The sequence below is a fragment of the Leopardus geoffroyi genome, chromosome B4, assembly GCF_018350155.1.
Source record: "Leopardus geoffroyi isolate Oge1 chromosome B4, O.geoffroyi_Oge1_pat1.0, whole genome shotgun sequence".
NCBI classification, from domain to species: Eukaryota; Metazoa; Chordata; class Mammalia; order Carnivora; family Felidae; genus Leopardus; species Leopardus geoffroyi.
The window spans coordinates 108,405,674-108,425,712 of record NC_059341.1 but is presented as its reverse complement, the minus strand read 5'-3'; the positions used below and the strand labels follow the sequence as shown (position 1 = coordinate 108,425,712).

Sequence of the window (20,039 nt, the reverse complement as noted above, 5' to 3'; positions counted from 1 at the left end):
AGTTAAATCTATATAATGATCTCGTATTTTCTAGAATCTATGATTTGATGTCACATAAGTAAAAGGTAAAGCTAGAGGATTTTAGGATAGCTGCTGATTTATTGAGCTGTTCATGTTTTAATAGTCAGAAGATATATTATGAATAGAGACTTTGACAAGGCAACTTTTTGGCTTTGTATTACTGCTCCAAAGTGATATATAATAAGTTCATACTATGCAGTACTTAAAATCAAGATAGCATTTATTATTATGTGTGACACAGGTTGATTACTTCTGAAATGTTGTATCTATTTTGAAATTTGATGTAACTAACAGATTATGTTAAGAATGCAAAAATTTTATATTAGATCAATAATATAATTTTACTTAGTTAATAAACCTAAAATATTTTTCTTTTTTTTTTAATTTTTTTAACGTTTTATTTATTTTTGAGACAGAGACAGAGCATGACCGGGGGCGGGGGGGCAGAGAGAGAGGGAGACACAGAATCAGAGGCAGGCTCCAGGCTCTGAGCCATCAGCCCAGAGCCCGACACGGGGCTCGAACTCACGGACCGCGAGTTCGTGACCTGAGCTGAAGTCGGACGCTTAACCGACTGAGCCACCCAGGCACCCCAATTTCTTTCTTAACCATATTGACTAGAACCTTTTGTGACCAGATTCTATAATGAAGTAAAGAAAATTCAGGCATTCTAAGAACTTTGAATCCTGGAAAATAGTTTTAAATTAGATATACTGAAATCATTATTTCAAAACCAAATTAAAATGTACCAAAATGAACTTGCATATGTTAATGAATTTAAATGACTGGACTCTAATAATGCCATGTACCTGGATAAAAAGTGAAAGAGAATCATTTTTAAGCTTTTGTTGGTCTGTAGAGCACCACCTGGATCGTTGAGTTTTTCACATTCAATCAAGTATTGATTTTGCATCTATAAAACTATTGTACTAGTGAGCAATAAAACTTTTTCAAGAAAAACTTAATGCTTATAATGAAGTATGAGTTGATGTGTGGACTTCTGAGGTTTACTATACTTTGGGGAAATTAAAAAAAATATGATATCTAAATAAAACATATTTTATACTAATATACTAAAACATTTTAGAAGATATTTCAAAATCTCTATGGTATATGAAGAGTTTGAAAAAATTAGACTTTATTATTACAAGATATAGATATTTTTAAATGCTTATTTTTTTCAGTTAATAACTGTACCGCAGTTCTTGTTGAAATCATGATATTGAAGGTAATAGATGGGTGTGTCAAGTTAACAAATGTAAAAATTCATCATTAATAAATGTGAACTGTTATCTATTCAACAGAAATAGGGTCGAGGGGCGCCTGGGTGGCTCAGGCGGTTGAGCATCCTACTTCAGCTCAGATCCTGATTTCACAGCTCATGGGTTTGAGCCCCGCGTCTGGCTCTGTGCTGACAGCTCAGAGCCTGGAGCCTGCTTCAGATTCTGTTCTGCTCATGCTCTGTCTCTCTCTCTCTCTCTCAAAAATCAATAAACATTAAAAAAAGAAAAGAAAAAGAAAGAAAGAAATAGTGTCCAAAGCATGGTTTTGACAGTTTTGATAATAATATTATCTAAAAGTCTGTTATTTTAAAAAGTTTCCTTTAAAAGTTAAGGTGACCTGTAACATCTATTATATCAGTGACAAAAGGCCAAAATACACTACTTTGATATATAAATCCAACTTTTTGCAATTAGCCTAAAAGTTCTTTTAGAACTAAATGATCAAACAATTCAATATATTCATGAGAAGTGAGGAAAGTAGAACATGGAGTCACAGAATTATAATTAAAATAAAAATTGATGCCATTAATTTTAGAAATGATTTAATTTGGTTTATATCAAAAGAAGACATTTAAAGAAAGAAAAACTTCCAATACACACTTTCAGGCAGTTCTGGCTGCTGGCAGCCTACCCCTTATCTAAAAAAGAATGCTTGTTGGCATTATGTTCCATCAATTCGTTTGTGATTTCTAAATTAATTCTGAAGGAAACCACAACTTACTTGAAGATCCCGCTGAGTGTCTGTGTGCCTGATTTTTTTTTTCTCTCTTTACAGACAAAGCACTTCCACTGGTCATGGAAAAAAGGTCTAAATCCGTGTCTTCTCTGCTTACAAGTCTTGCCTGGGAGCAATGGGATAGAATGTATACAATCGTGAAACAAAATATGGCATTTTCTGAATGCAGCTCACATTACCCCAAATAAACAAACAGGCTCTGTCAAACAACCTTCTTCAAAATGATACCACAATCCTTTACTGGTGCCCAGGCAGAACAAATGCACTATGTCAAAGCATTTCTTGCAAATAAGAGCCGATTTTAAAATTGAGGTTTGCTATTTGAGTCTGTACAACAAAAGAAAACATTTTAGTACAGTAATTTTGATGAAAATCAATCTTAAAGGCAACTGGTGAAACTTGAAACAACTTAACATCACTTATTTACCAAGTATATTATTTAATTCTTAATTGAATGTTAGAAATGTCATATTGGATTATTTTCTGCAATATTTGTATTTCACCAGTTATAAGTATTAGTCTTCTCAACAATATTCCTCAAAATGCCTTTCATTCCATAGTTGTATACTACAAAGTCATAAAAGATCTCTGCCTTCTCATTAAAACGATTATTAATATAAAAATATTATGCAGTAAGGCTAATTTAAGGGTAATGGTTAATATATAAGAAATTTAAAGATATATTATTTTAAGGACACAGAATTAAATAATTTATTTCATCTAAAATTACCATTTGAACTTTTATTACTACCTTGGACTGAACCTAACAGTTGAAAGAATCACTTCTTGCCTATACAATATTATTTTACATAATGTCTAATATTATTAAGTACAGATTTATCAGGATACAGCCCTGAAGTAAGGGAAAATGCCATGATGGAAAGGAAAGCAGCCTCAAAATAACTAGGATTTAACCCAAACCACAAGATGCTTGAACTCCTATGAGAAAGCATTGTCCTTAATGTTTGATGTGAGACAAATTTAAATAGAGCAAAATAATATCATAAAACCATCACTGTGCTTAAAAAGCTATCCTCATATAATGGGCTACAAAATCTCATGAAAATAGAATCTAAAGATCATTCTCTTCCAAATTCAGATCTTTGCACTTTTCCTTTACATACCCCTCCCAACTTCTTTGCACTCTCATGTGCATGAATAGACACCATTCTATGTCAGTCACTTTTTGATGTACCCGGCTAAGTGATACAATTGCATTGTCAAAAGACCACAGTAGAAAACTGTTGAAAAATGAAATAAATAACAATTGGGTTCTAATTTATACCTGTGATTGGTATGAAAAATATTATACATTCTTTCTAAATTTATTTCAATTAGTGTACAAAAGTATGTATCTAATATTTTCATTAGTATAGCTCCATCAGTACTAAGACTTAGAAAGAACCAGTCATAGGGCACCTGGGTGGCTCTGTCAGTTAAGTGGCTGCCTTCGGCTCAGGTCATGATTTCCCGGTTTGTGGGTTCGAGATCCACATCATCAGGCTCTCTGCTGTCTGCGTGGAGCCTGCTTTGAATCCTCTGTCCCCCTCTCTCTCTGCCTCTCCCCCACTTGTTCTTTCCCTCTCTTTCTTTCTCTCTCAAAAATAAACAAATAAAACTTTATTTAAAAAAGAACCAGTTAGGAATAAGGGGGAAGTACCAACGCAATACTACAGTTCTGGTGAGATCAGTTAAAAAACAAGGAAAAACATGTTAACCACTTAAGGACCCTCCTGCTAGCTAAGGAGGCTTTAACTACAAGATGCAAGATTTTAAAATCAGGTTTTATTTGCTTCAATTTGATGACATAATTTCACATACCTATTTAGAAAGTAGAAATACCCCCTCCTAAACACTAAAAAAATTAAAAAAAAAAAAAGGCTCAGTTGGTTGAGCGTCCGACTTCAGCTCAGGTCATGATCTCACGGCTCGTGAGTTCGAGCCCTGTGTCAGGCTTTGTGCTGACAACTCGGAGCCTGGAGCCTGTTTCGGATTCTGTGTCTCCCTCTCTCTTTCTGCCCCTCCCCTGATCTCTCTCTCTCTCAAAAATATATAACATTAAAAAAATTAAAAGAAAAAAGAAATCCCACCCATCCTCCAAATATGATCATACCTACATGTCAAGAAATTATGTGTGAACACATGCCTTCCATAAATCCCATTACCATCTAACCATTAACACCCAAAAGATTGTTTCTTCCAAAGAAGAAAATAATTAATGTCAGTTACTAACTGGGTCAGATTATAACAAGGAATCAAATTTAGAAGTGAAGCTTAACAGGAATACACAATTTCACAATAGTGCCACGTGGCAGCTTAAAATACAAACCCATGTGTTTTATAAAGGGGTTAGTGAAAGGTCCAGCAGTGCATCTGAGAGCCACATATGCATTAATATTCAGATTCTCTTTCTGAAAACATTGTTATTCTTCCTTTAACTGACCTTTCTTTATTATTTCTCTATTTATTTTCTTCTATATAATGCAGAATGGATATACTTAAAAACTGAATATGACTGCCCATGCTTTTCTTATTCTACAAAAAAAATGTATACTTAATTCTAAAACACTGTAATATTAGACATTTTGTATGGTTATAACACAATAAACTGTTTTGAGTCAAGGTTAGATAAGAATATTCTTATGTGCAATTCAATGGCAAATATTTTTTAAATAGTAATTTTGCAAAACTCTCATATGTCTTTGTTTTCTGAACTGGGTGCATTTATGTGGCCCCTACCTGCAAGATTTGTAACATTTTTTTCTCCATATTTTCAAAATAAAATGAGGAGCATGAATATTTGAACATGACTTTTAAAAAAAATTAATGATGTTTATTTTTTAGAGAGAGACAGAGACAGAGCACAAGCGGGAAAGGGGCAGAGAGAGAGGGAGACACAGGCTCCAGGCTCTGAGCTGTCAGCACAGAGTTGGACATGGGGCTCAAACTCAAGAACAGTGAGATCATGACCTGAGCCAAAGTCCAATGCTTAACAGGCTGAGTAACCCAGGAGCTCCTTTTGAACACTACTTCTAAGCATCTGGAGCCTGATTCACCTCCAACCCATGCAAATTAATTACAAACAGAGAACCTCTCACATCTAATAAAGAACAGGGAATTCCTCTTCTTTTTTTCATAAACAATATTTTATTAAATATTTATTTTTAACATATTATAAGTTAAGACATACTAAACTGCACACATAAAAATAAATATTTTTTTCCTTATTATCTAGATGTTGTTTATTTATTTATTTTGAGAGAGACAGAGACAGCACAAGTGGGGGAGGGGCAGAGAGAGAGGGAGAGAGAATGCCGAGCAAACTCTGAGTTGTCAATGCAGTCTCACTCAGAGCTTGAACCTGTGAAACCATGAGACCATGACCTGAACCGAAACAAAGAGTCGGAGCCACCCAGGCACCCCTGGATTTTTTTTAAAAGAGAAATAAGGGCGCTCAGTCAGTTAAGTGTCTGGCGCTTGATTTTGGCTCAGGTCATGATCTCAGGGTTCATGAGATGGAGCCCACACTATCAGTGCAGAGCCTGCTTGGGATTCTCGTTCTTCTCTCTCTCTGCTCCCCCGCCCCCCCCCCCCCCCCCCGCCGCTAGCTCTCTCTGTCTCTGTCTCTCTCTCTCAAAATAAATAAATAAATAAATAAATATTTTTTTTAAATAACATAACAAGAGATATAAAATTTATTTTTTTAAGTTTATTTTGAGAGAGAGATAGCAAATGGGGGAGGGGAAAAGAGACAGGGGGACAGAATTCTAAGCAGGCTCCACACTGTCAGCACAGAGCCCAATGTGGGACTCAAACCCACAAACTGTTAGATTATGACCTGAGCTGATAGCGTCAGCTGCTTAACTGACTAAGCCACCCCAAGAGAAATAAAATATATAAAGCAAAGTTCACTTATAACCTATCTTATAAAAGTATTCAAAAATTTTAGAATATTATTTTCTGCAATTGATTATTTTTCACTGTCTATTATATTTGTAAGATCTAGATTTGGTTCATTTATTTTACCCCTCCATTTATAGACATTATCATCATTGCACAAACCCCCTTTCTCATATGAGGCAGAGGCCTCATTATATAACATATGTGGGCATGGAAGACACTTTAAATGTTTTATACAGCTATAATTTACATACAATGAAATGCACAGACTTTAAACATGAAGCTCAATCATTTTCAAAATTTTTATTTTGAAGTAATTTAAAATTCCTACAGAAGTTGTAAAAATTGGTACTGAGAGTTCCCTGTATAACTTCCAGCCAGTTTGCCCAATGATATATAAGCAAAGGGGGATTCATAAAACCAGGAAATTTACGTTGGTACCATACCATTACTAAACCACAGACCTTATTAAGATATTAATATTAATATGATATAGTCACTTTAACAATTTTCCTAGTGATTAACAATGTTTAACATCTTTTCATGTGCTTATTTCTCTCTGAAAAGCCTCTTAGATGAAGTATCTATTCAAGCCCTTTGTTCGTTTTCTAATTACACTGTTCAATTTAATTATTTTTTACAGATGACTACCATGATGGTTAATTTCATGTAACGACTTGACTAGGCCATATAGTACCTAGACATTTGGTTAAACATTACTTCTGAATGTGTCTGTGAGGGTGCTTCTGGATGACGATACCATATGAATGGGTGGACAAAGTATACCAGATTGTCCTCTCTGGCATCACCTAAACCACTGAGGGCCTAAATAGGACAGAAAAGAGGAGGAAGGGAGAATTCACTCTCTCTGTTTGACAGATGGAGCTGGACTGTCTGTCTTCTCTTGAGACCAGAACTTACACAATTGGCATTTCTGGTTCTTAGGCCTTTAGACTTGGACTGGATCTGACACTATCAGCCCTTTCAGCCATCAGGCATATAGACTTAGACTAGAACCTATACCATCCGTTCTCCTGGTTCTCAGGCCTTCAGCTCCGACTGGAACTATGCTCCCAGGCTCTCCTGGCTCTCCAGCATGCAGCCCATGGCACTTCTTAGCCTCTATAATCAAATGAACTAGTTCCTTATAATAAATTATATGTAATTTATTATATTATTAAATAATAATATGTATTGTTATTATAATAAATAATATATACTCTATTATAATAAATAATATATAATCTATTATAATAAATACAGAATGTATCTATAAATTCCAGAGGGTCAATGTTGTAAGTTTCAGGCCAAGTTTGAAAGTCTTGAAATCAGGTAGTGTGACACTTCTTACTGTTCTTTTTCAAGATTGCTTTGGCTATTGTAGGTTCTATATACACAGACAAAGAGATTTTAAATATGAATTTACATATTAGATATAGGCAAATATAGATATAGATATGGATATAGGTATCTTATTGATTCTGTTTCTCTGATGACCCCTGACTAATGTAACTACCAAATGGTTCCTTCATACCTCTTTCCAGTAATTTATCCTCAGAAGCAGCATCTGTTCTGATTTCTTTCACCATGGACACGTTAGTTTTCTCTGCTCTTGAACTTAATATAAATACAATCATACAGTATATACTGTTAACGTGTCTGGCTTTTTTCACTCACTATATTGTTTTCGGTATTCACTTACGTTGCTGTTTGTAGCAGGAGATGAAAATACCTTGCTGTTTTCTTTGATAAGTTTTATAATTAAAATTTTTTTAATGTTAATTCATTTTTGAGAAAGGGAGAGAGACAGAGTGCAAGCAGGGAAAGAGCAAAGAGAGAGGGAGACACAGAATCCGAAGCGAGCTCCAGGCTCCAAGCTGTCAGCACAGAGCCTGATGTGGGACTCGAACTCATGAACCGTGAGATCACAACCTGAGCCGAAGTTGGATGCTTAACCAAGGGAGCTACCCAGGTGCCCAGAGAAGTTTTATAATTTTAGCATTTACATCTAGGCCCATAATTCACCTCAAATTGGTTTTTAAGGTGTGAAATAGCAATCAGGATTCATTTTTCCCTGTAGATATATAGGTGTCCGGCACTATTTGTTGCAAAAAATATTATTTTTTCCCTCTGTTAATTGCTTTAGTACCTTTAAGCAAAATCAACTAACCTTGTAAGTGTGGTATTTTCGGGACTATTGTTTTCTACTAATTGATTTTTCTGTCTTTATTCACATAACATATAGTCTTGATTACTGGGACTTTATAGAAAGTCTTGAGATCAGGTACTGTGAGTCTTATTTTTCAAGATTGTATTGACTATTGTAGGTCTTTCGCATTTCCACATTTTATAATTTGTCCATTTCTACTAAAAATCTTTCTAAGAGTCTACTGAATTTATAGAGCATTGAGAATTGACATCTTACAATTTGAATCTATGCATGAGTGTGGTATATTTTTTTGAAATTTTTAAAGCAATATTTGGTGGTTACCATTATAGGATCTTTGAACATCTTAATGTTAACATTTATTCTTAAATATTTTATGTTTTTACATTGTGGTAAATAGAATATATTTTTTTAATTTTTAAAATCTTTGTTTTCAGAGTGAGAGAGAGCACAAGTCAGGGTTGGGGTAGAGAGAGAGGGAGAGAGAGAATTCCAAGCAGGCTCTGTGCTGTCAGCTTACAGTCCAACATGAGGCTCAAACTCACAAACCACGAGATCGTGACCTGAGCCGAAATCAAGAGTTGGACGCTTAACTGACTAAGCCACCCAGGCATCCCAGTAAATAGACTATTTTTAAGTAAAGTTTTCTAAAGTTTGCTGCTAATATCTGATAGAGCATACAAGGAACTATTTTAATAAATTCTGACAGATTTCTTTACAAAATAACTGTACCAGCTTTTATTTTCATGAGCTGTACATCAGTGTCTCCACATCATTAATAGCACTTTGCATTACCCAACATTCTAATGTTTGCCATTCTGATGAGGATAGTCATGCAACTTCTTAGCTTTAGTTTTTATCTCTCTGGTCATATAACTGAGCATCTCTTTATGTACATTTATGCATTTAGGCATAAACTCTGTAAACTGTCTATATACACATTTTCTATTGTATGTATATACTTTTTTTCATTAGGTTACCTGACTTTATATTGTTTATTTGCAGAAGCTTACTTTTTATATGGATATTAAGCTATTGTTACTTTTAGGCACTGAAAATAGTTTGTCCATATCTGTAATCTGTCTGTTAACTTTTTCCATAAAATCTTTCATAGGAAGTAATATTTAATTTAACATAGTCAAGTCAATTTTATTTGCCATATAATTTGTATCATTTGTATCTTTTAAAAGAGTCTTTATTTACTGATAAATTGCAAATATATTCTTAATTATTTTATTTGGTCAGTTTTATAACCACTTTTCACATTTGAGACTTCAAATCTTCTAAATTCCATTTGAATATGGTTTATGTTCAGTGCTGTTTCTTAATGCTAATTTACTGAATTATGTGTACTAAAAATTTTGAACTTTCTCATCTTTATCATATATTTTTCTATAAAGTCACAGGTCTACTTCTAAACTATTTATATCCATTGGTATGTTTGTACCATAAAGTTTAGTTTTATATTAAGTCTTTATATCTTGTGATACAAGTTAGCTTTCCTTTTCCAAAGTTGATTTACATAACATTGGGCTCTTATTCATCAATACGCATTTTAGAATGAGATTCTTCAGGGGCATCTGGGTGGCTCAGTTGGTTGAGTGACCAACTTTAGCTCAGGTCATGATCTCCCAGTTGATAAGTTCGAGTCCTGCGTCACTATCTGTGCTGACAACTCAGAGCCTGGAGCCTGCTGTGGATTCTGTGTCTCCCTCTCGCTCTCTGCCCTCCCTGCTCATGCTCTGTCTCCTTCTCTGTCTCAAAAATAAATAAACATTAGGGAAAAAAGTCTGTAGAATGAGATTTTTCAGATTCCTAAAACAAGCACCTCTACAGATTTGCAAATTGATAGATTTGCAATTTTATAGATTTATTTGGAGACAGTTGACACATTTTAGGTGCTAAGTTGTTGCATCTATGGATGATAAACTTGGTAAGTATACTGGGTATTATCATATCTCACATGTAACAACTGAGTCAGATTCTTCCAGTTGCTGAGAAACTTGAAGCCTATGGGCTCTTAGCTGAATATGTCTCTGGAAATTGTCCTTAGCTAAGGATGGTTGCCCTGCCTAAGCCAAAGCCTCTTCTGAGGAGATGCAGTAGCGTAAAAGCCCGATCTTCTTACCTCATATGCTAACACAATTTAAAAGGGCCTTCTTACCACTGGGGCTCCCTTCTCCTGCTGCAACTCTATTGCATTTTATCTTTTCCCTCTGCTCAATCCTGTTTCTTTCACCACTCAAGGGAGTCGTTTCTGAAAGCCTTCCCCAACAAATGTGCTGCACTCAAATACAAGAATCTCAGAATATGTTTTCTGGGGGAACTAAGACCACCTTCTGCAGAAAAATCCTGTAGTTTTGGGGGAATAAACTTAATTAGCAATTGTCTAAATCTATGACATGCCTTCTGATATGTATTTGGAAATAAGTAAAGTGATATCTTGTTTTCATCTTTCTCAGTCCTGTCTGCCACATAAAATGCTTTGATCTTGGGGTGCCTGGGTGGCGCAGTTGGTTAAGCGTCCGACTTCAGCCGGGTCACGATCTCGCGGTCCGTGAGTTCGAGCCCCGCGTCGGGCTCTGGGCTGATGGCTCGGAGCCTGGAGCCTGTTTCTGATTCTGTGTCTCCCTCTCTCTCTGCCCCTCCCCCATTCATGCTCTGTCTCTCTCTGTCCCAAAAAAATAAATAAATAAATAAATATATAAACGTTGATAAAATGCTTTGATCTTGTTTGGAAGACAGAGATGTTACTTATTAGCTTCCTCAAAACCCAGAATTTGAGTATTGGATTATATCTCATTATTTCTCCTGAAAGTTAGTGAAGAGTATTTCGGATAATATTTATATCAATCTTTATTATTAAGAAGTAATTCCACTGTCTTTTGGTATGAATTAGTTCTGCTATAATGTCAGCTGTCAATCTAATTACTATTCCTTTGTAGATCATCTTTCAATTCACTAAGTCTCTCTTTTATGGTGTCCAGTGCAGAGTTTATTTCAATGGTAATATTTTATATATTCAGAATTTATAGTAGGCTGATTTGCTGATTTGTTCTAAATAAAATTTGATTGGGGCGCCTGGGTGGCGCAGTCGGTTAAGCGTCCGACTTCAGCCAGGTCACGATCTCACGGTCCGTGAGTTCGAGCCCTGCGTCAGGCTCTGGGCTGATGGCTCAGAGCCTGGAGCCTGTTTCTGATTCTGTGTCTCCCTCTCTCTCTGCCCCTCCCCCGTTCATGCTCTGTCTCTCTCTGTCCCAAAAATAAATAAAACGTTGAAAAAAAAATTTAAATAAAATTTGATCACTTTGTTTCATGATCTTCTGTCCTTCTATTATGAGTGTTTTCCTTATGTCTTAAGGATCTTATAGTGGTAGCCATTGCTGATTTGTTTTTTAATTTTCTTCTTATTATGGTCTGGTCCCAGTTGTGCAATTATCGGCACATTCCCCAGTATGTTCCCAAGACTCTGCAAGAGTCTTTCTGCTCTGGGCCTTCAATTAGTCCAGTATCTTTTTGATGTAAGTCCTTAGTTAACCCTTCTCCTATCTCTGTTTACAAAAAAACAAAAACAAACAAACAAAAACTGTGTTTCTTATATACTACCATTTACCTTGTTTTGTGTTCACCTGTACCTCTTCAATATCAGAAAATAATTTATCATTGATATGTATTTGTGACATATTTGAACATAGTGCAATACAGTGGGATATAGGAAGAGAGAGATTAATGTCAGAGCATTACTCTCATAGAACCATTTTGATTAGTGATCTACCCAGTCTGTTTTCATTCATTTTAGGAAGTATAATGATTAAATATAAAATCACTTTCTTTATCATGACATTCTTCCTCCCAAGTGGCAACTCAACAATCTGTGCGCAATTGTTAGTAATATGCATGGTGTTCATAGCTTGAAGTATCAATTTTCCTAGGGTAATCAACATGCCACTCTGCCAGAGGAGTCTCTATTAAAATGCAAGAAAGTATTTGCTTAATGATTATTTTAAATTTATGTATAGATTCTATAAATATTTTCATAAACACATTAATTTTAGCTATTGCCCTAATTTTGCTCCCTTTTCAGGAAAACTCCTTGAATGAGTTGTTCATAAGAATGGTGAATATAACTGCTCTTGATACCATCATACTAGGTTCCATTAGAAAGTGCATTATCTTTTTATGCTAAGTGCTACTTGGCAAGCTAAATTATATTTAGTTTTTTTGGTGAATGTAGAATCTGTGCAAGGAGTATTAATAGGTTGCTATAAATGAAAGGTGTCATAAAGTTAGGGTCACCTGATGCATCCATTTTCACCTGCCAAAGAGACCGCACACTTCTGTCATTGGTTAGGGTACCCTCTTCTCTGGAAACTTTTGGAAACATACTGACAATTGCTTGTTTTGTGGGCTCCATTTTTCTAGACTCCATATTTGCCATTCTCCTTCTGTTAACATAGTCTTCCTTCTGATAGTGTATAGCCCAATTGACTTTTGCAATGCACATATAGTTATACTGTCTAGAGTCTTACACTCTGGTCACCATGTTTAAAACTTGGTTGTTCCTAAAGTTCCAATACCTTTTATTTCATTACTTAGAGTGGTTGAGTCACAATTACTTGTTAATTTTTATCTGGTTTGATTTTCCAACTTGTGAGGGTACTTTTACATTTCCATCAGTATCCTATTCTTTTATTTTTTATTTTTTATTTTATTTTTTTTTTCAACGTTTATTTATTTTTGGGACAGAGAGAGACAGAGCATGAACGGGGGAGGGGCAGAGAGAGAGGGAGACACAGAATCGGAAACAGGCTCCAGGCTCTGAGCCATCAGCCCAGAGCCCGACGCGGGGCTTGAACTCACGGACTGCGAGATCGTGACCTGGCTGAAGTCGGACGCTTAACCGACTGCGCCACCCAGGCGCCCCTATCCTATTCTTTTAAAATATTCAAGTAAATAAGTTCATTATGTAATTCCTATTCGTAGTAATATTATTTTAAATGTGGCAGTATGCTAATATTTTAAAATCTGTCATATAGAATCAAGATTTTAAATAATATCAGATTTGAAAGTTATATTACAAGTCAAGAAAACATATTATTACAGGTTATTATTTTAATATACAGTATTTTGAGATCACCCCAAATAGATAGAGTTGTTATATTTTCATAATTTACACTAATTATGGACGTATTTTAAAATGCCATTTACTAAGGATTAGTGTCTACAACACTTTTTTGTAACTTTAAACACATTTCTTACCACAAGCTGAACTCTTCCACCGTTGAGTATATCTGGATCTAACTCAGGCAAGAAGTGTTTGCTGCAGAGTGACAAAAACAAAAATCATATTATTATATAAATGTAGAGGAAGAATATTAAAGAAATGCCCAGTGAAAAGTTTGGGAGGAATCAGTAATTGACAAAGTGGAAATAATAGTTTTATTAAATTGGGCTATATGCAAACATATATACAAATGTGTCTTTCCATAGTCATTTGAAAATTCAATTTAACATAAAATTTAAATTTCTAAACACCACTTTAATGCCACTCTTCTTTGCCAAACACAAATAGGTATAAAGGGCAAAAATTTGAAAGTACCAATGATAGTTAATAAATTATAGAACATATAAATATTTTATTTACTTTTACTTATATATCTTACTTGTGTTATGAGAAAGGCAAAGGTTCTTATTTTTAAAATATCTGTAATATGTTTAAAGCATTATACTAATGCTCACAATTAATTTCCGTTTAAAACTAGAATATTGACATTTGGCTTTTCAAGAACTTCTGTTCTTGAAAACAATTTCTCTCAGAGTATCTACTTATTCCTTTATATATTTTCAAGAGAGAAAAGCAATGAACAATTTCCTGTTATGTCATGTGTTTAAATATAACTTATTTAGGGGTAAAGGATATTGTTAAGTGTTTAAATATGTCTAAAATATATCCTGAAACATTTTGCTTATATTTTTCACCTTATCTATCCTAATACTTTAAAAATCTCTGAATAAGACCTCTTATATCTGATTAAGACCGATGATAAACTATAAGTTACACTATATTTGTTTATAGTTTTAAGGATGCCATCTTATGAATTACATTAAATTGATTAACACCAACATAAAAGAAATTGTGCTTGCATTAATTATAATACTTAATGTTCTCAAATGTTGATTGCTTTATTCCTATTTTCTTTGCTCACAATGAAATAGGACAAAATAATCCAGATTATAAAATATTGTTTTAATTTCACTTTCATTCTTCACTCCCTTTTCTATATTTTTAAAGGAATTATATGGATAGAATTGACCACATGTGAACATTTCAATTTATATATATTACAAAAAGATTTCATTTTTTTACATATTTTAACTTGCTTCTAAATTAAGGGTTAACCCTCATAATTGTAGGATTTGTTTGTCTTTTGTTAGTCATTTAAATAGTTACTATAATGCCTGGAAACATTTCCAAAGTGTCAGCTACATTTAGATTCAATATTGATTTATATATTTAGTAAGTGTTTATAATAGCACTTTTTAAATTCTTCTTCTGGACACATGTAGTTAAACAAAAGTCTTGAAAATATTTTCCAAAATATTATCTCTGGACTTTCATTATTTTCCTATAACTTTGGTTCAGTGGTTTATACTAAATTGCTATGAGCTGAATTTTGTTTCATCAGAATTCATATGTTGAAGTACTAACCATCAACATTTCATAATGTGATATATGTGGAGATAGAGCCTTGAAAGAGGTAATTACAGTAAAATGAGTTCATATTGGTAGGCTCCAATCCCATATGACCAGTGTCCTTATAAAAACAGGAGATTAAAACACAAAGAGAATGAAGGATGATGATGTGAGGGCACAGTGAGAAGGTGGCCATCTACAAACCATGAAGACTGACCTTCAAAGAAACCAAACTTGCTGACTCCTTAATCTTGAACTTATAGCCTCCAGAACTGTGAGAAAGTAAATCTCTGCTGTTTAAGCCACACAATTTATGGTTATTCGTTACAAAGGTCCTAGCAAACTAATATGTACATTAATGTAACAAAAATTAATTAATTACCTATTAGATTCAAGGTATCTTGTTTATTGTTAAAGGATGTGTTTATTGAGAATATATATTGATATTCTCCACCTTGTGAGCTCACCTCTATCCTGTGAGATAGATAGATAACATATTATCATCTACTATAAAAGAGGAAACTGTAGCATGGAGACATCCTTGAAAATTAGTTATACAACTGGTAAAGCAGCAGCAGCAGTGTTGAACTATAATTTTAACTGCCAAACATAAAAAGGACACAAAATAAAATACCACCTCCAATACATATGATATTTAAACAGTTAATGGATACCATGCATTTAACTTTATATAGTAGAATCATTTGTGTGGTTCATCTCTTAGTTTTAAGCATTACAGAAACAGAGTTCTCAAACATTTTAGGGTAAAAAATATAAAAAGTGATTAAATCTATTCTATGTAAGAGGCCTTTTACAACCTGGCAATGTGATGTATTGGCCTTTGGCTATAAAGTCATGTTTGTTTTAGCACAATTAACCTAGGTTTCACTTTTCAAGATGTGTTTACAATACAAAAATCTAATTTAAAAAATGACCTCACCATTTCGTATTTCTGGAACTAGTTGTTTCATGAATCCCAACCTGTGTGTGAAGCCATTGGTATGTGTATTCTTTACTCCTTTCTAATTTTTCATTTGCAGTGGCATCCTTGTAGATAAATTCTTCTTCCTTACCTGGGGAAAAATATGGAAATTTTATTTGTTATTTAAAGAGATCAAATTTTGGCCAAGTAGTTCAGTCTAGGCAAACAATTTTATCAAAAGAAAGAAAGGGGAAAAAAAAAAAGACTAATTCATGGGAGTCAGGTCATCTGTAAGAAAAATGTCAGTCACTTCAGTAATTTTCCTGCTTGAGTTTCAAACCCATCTATCTTAAAAAAAAAAAAAAAGTTTCATTGTAGCCAACATTTTATAGGACTTGTTTTTTAGTTTTTACATGAAAAATACAAAGATCAAATTTGGTAAAGTAGAATTCTAGTATGAAAAGAATATCTGTCCATTATGATGTTTTTTCAGGCTTATTTTAAAGTCAATTGTTCTTATACTAACTTTATACGTACGTAGAATTCATAAATTATATTGAGGGTATTTGAAACAGAGTTTTAATTTTGCATAAAACTCAGCTTGGTTTGTGTAAGCTAATGCAATATTTTAAGCTTGGAATATAATAATATGAGGTTTAGGGAAACTGTGCTTTTGCCATAGTAGCTATTTCAAAAAAGGAGGTGGGAAGCATAACAATGTAAATGGATATGGGAATATGCAAGAGGAGAAATTTATATAAGGTAAGAATACAAGGAAACAATGAAAATAGTAAAGGAAAAGAAAAAAGAAAATTAAAAATCCAACCTTTATATTCAAATATAACATTTATACATTTGTGTTTGTTTTTTTGTTCGTTTGTTTGTTTTAATCTGTGGATGTTACTACTACGCCAATGGTATACATTTCCGAACTACACCAAACACGTGCTGTTTTAGACCCTTCCTCCATAGACTTGATCTTTTTTTGAGCCATTACCATATTTAGGGACTTGTTAGCTTTGTAGTTTGATTGACAGTACACCAGAGAAAGGTACTTCTTAAAAACTAACTCCTGGTAATCAAGCTAACAAGAATTCTATAATTTAAAACCCAATATTTAAAATTTTATCTTATTAATTCACTGTAGATCTTTGCACACAGAAAGTCACCTTATACTTATTTGCAAGTTGTTTGGAAAACAAATGAAGCATGACGCAAGGCCAACCACAAATGCTTGATGCATGTGGCACACACACTCATACATACATTTGTCATTCTGTATGTTGAAGATGAAATACCTATCGTGTCTTTTTTCCTTAAAAGTTGCTGTTGAAATTGGTGAAATGACTCTCGCTTTCAATTCAAAAGGATAGGGTGGCCAGTTCTCAGGAAAGCTAAAAATCAAGGTGTTTATTTCTCTAACCTACGTGAACTTAGTGAAGTTAACTTGCTGTTGCTTCTCATGCCACCTTATGTTTCTAAAAGGCCCTATCTCTTGCTTCCTGAGCTTAAGTCAACCCCTCCATGTTTGCTATATTGGAGGAGCAATGGCTTGCCATGAGAGAGCTGACTGTTGAATCCATGAGGAGACACCATTCTGGTAACTGACCATATAGGTATGTAGAAACTATACGGGAGACTCAAACAAAGGGAACTTTTGGCATTATCACTTCCAGTTACTGTACAGCATTAAGTCTTTTCTCCAGCAGAGTCCGAACCTTTTATCAGCCTTTCTTGGTTAACCAAACCAGATGTTGGGCCCGTAAGGGCAGTGATAGAAAGTAGTGAGGACTCAGTGACCACTGATAATCAACTGAGCCTATAGCTAGAACCTTATCACTCTTGATATGTGGAGAATCTTTGTGTAACAATTGTACTTTAATTTTTTTATTTTTATTTGCTTTTTTTAAATTGTGCTTCTAGCTAAAATACAAAAAAAAATTATCTGTGTCTTTCTGTTTTTTTGAATAATGACATATACTTGCAATAGTCACTTTTTAAAGTACTCATTTTGGAAAGTTTTCCTCAGCTCTACAATAACACTCCATAAATCCTAAGTGGTTTTACATCAGACCTCAGCCAAAGTTCTAAACAACAGTCCTGAGTAAAGATGAGAGATTTCACTGTAAGGGCCCAATTCATATTAACCATTTTAACCCTAAGGCATAGATTGGTAGATTGGCATGTGCTCAGTGTAAGAAACAGAACAAGCATGTTGGTGAAGTTGGCTGGATGTACTTGAAGATACTGCAATTCATATATTGAAGAAATTGATTTTGTTTTGGTTAAACTATTTCAGGATTACTCCTGTCACTGAGAAGAAGAAAAGACAATTAACTCTTTTAAACTTGCAGAGGAAGTTCTGTTTTTAGCATCTTGCATAAGAAGAATAATGGTGATATGGATAACTTAATGGATGCTTGTCATTAGTCAGGCTGCTCAGTAAAACCTTTCCGTTGTAGAAGAGGCACCATTCTGCCTGCAGAAACTGAAACCTTTTACCTCCTCTCCTTTCCTACTTCTTTGGGTCTTGCTTCATTAATTTGAAGTCTTATTTCCTTTGTATTTTGTTTCATTACACTCTCCTTGTTTTTTCTCTGACTTTTTCTAAACCCCAGTCTCCTTCAAGGGCTCCTCTGCCCTTGCCATCCCTTCCAATCTCAGGATTCTTCTTGGGTTTGATCTTGGCCCCATTTTTTTTTTTCTTAGGCTGTAATTTTCCTGTATGAGGATATTCATCCAAGTTCTTCAATCATTTTCATGATCTCCTTTTGAAACATATATCCATCCAAAGCTTTGCCATTTAGACATTGCACAGATAATTTAAACTGAGTATGTAAAAAAGCTGAACTCATGTATTATCCCACTTTTTCCAAATTCCCCAAATGGTACCACCATTGTCAATGTATAAATCAGAGACCAGAGTCGTACTGAACCAGCATTCTTCCTCAACCTACAGCTGAATATTTTACCTCTTAAATTCTTTTCAATCTGTCAAATTTCCTGGATTCCTGTTGCTACTATTTTGTATCAGGCTACCATCATTTCTTCTGAATTACTCTAACAGCACTTTCACTGGTCTTTTGTTTGTTTGTTTTGGTCTTGCTCCCATGTACCTATCTCCATACTGCAAATGACCTTGCTAAAACATAAATCTAATTTTGCTGCTTCATAGGTTAAACTCCTGATTCTCCATTGCCCTTGGATTAAGTTCATGTTTTATTTTTATTTTTTGCATGGCATACAAGCCATGCATATACCTTCAGACACATGTTAGATTCTTGCCTCAATCACTCAAAAATATTATAATTACTCAAAATGGTTTCTTTTGCCTATAGACCTATGCTTCAGATTACCCACTTTGCCAATGTTGTTTTTGATTTGTCTTCAGGTCTCAGTTTGGAAATTATATTCTTTGGGGTAAGTCCTTGATCTGTCAGCACTATATTTCCTATTCAAGTTAATTTGGAGATGTCCTCCAAAGGTTCCTATAAAGACTCCATGATAGCATTTATTATGTTATATTTTCCTTTCCTATTCATGTGTCTGTTTTTCCTACTATATATAAACTCTTTAAGGGGTACATAGTAGGATAGTGCTCAATAAATACCTGTGAAATGAATAATTGTCACAGTTGATTAATGTTCTATAAGTGACCTGAGAAGTGTTGAGCTGGGATTTAGATTTTTAGCATGTAGATAAACCTGTGCATTGTGGAGGATAACACATTCCTATATATAATTAACTTAATCATTACAGTAGAAACTTCAGCCCCGAAAATCATAATTAGCTTGGGATAAAAACTGCCAATGAAAGGTGGCAAATTAAAAAGCAAACAAACAAAAACTACTCCGTCATATAAGGTTACTTTATAAAATGTCCACAGTGTATGCAGTCCTAGAGGAAATCAGTTCAGCTTTAAAAAGCTCACTAAAAGAAATGAAGTCTTTTTTGAAATTAATGGAAATATTATTCTTTTCTTCATGAAAAAAATAAGTGTTCATTAAACCCATATGCTTCAAATAAATGTTTTCTAAATTTTCAGTATATCATAATATCCTACACACAGGGAGATTAAGATTCAATTATCATTTGGGACACACAAAAAAAGCTAATTATTTATATTTTAAATACATATGGCAACCTTCCCATGACTATTTTCTTTTCTCCTAATGGCCTTTCTTAGTAATATAATAAAAAAATATTCTTGGTTGCATGGATAGAGATGAGTTCATCTCTTTACCAAAAGCTTTTGGAGGACATAGTTACATGATGAGCAAAATGCTACATACAATGGAACTATTTTTGGTAACTTT

The 20,039-nt window shown here is 34.1% G+C and overlaps 1 protein-coding gene across 5 annotated transcripts in view; it reads right to left on the bottom strand.

The window, feature by feature from the left end:
• LRRIQ1 (leucine rich repeats and IQ motif containing 1) overlaps positions 1-20,039 on the bottom strand; it is a 210,589-nt gene that overhangs the window by 20,932 nt on the left and 169,618 nt on the right. For 3 of the 5 annotated variants that reach the window (XM_045463931.1, XM_045463933.1, XM_045463934.1), the window contains 3 exons: positions 15,742-15,874; positions 13,367-13,427; positions 2,026-2,146 (listed from right to left, as the gene is read on the bottom strand). In XM_045463931.1, coding sequence (XP_045319887.1) covers positions 2,026-2,146; positions 13,367-13,427; positions 15,742-15,874 — 315 coding nt within the window. Of the gene's footprint in view, positions 1-1,622; positions 2,147-13,366; positions 13,428-15,741; positions 15,875-20,039 lie in introns of those variants that run through there. The other 2 variants (XM_045463935.1, XM_045463936.1) reach the window with 1 other exon arrangement.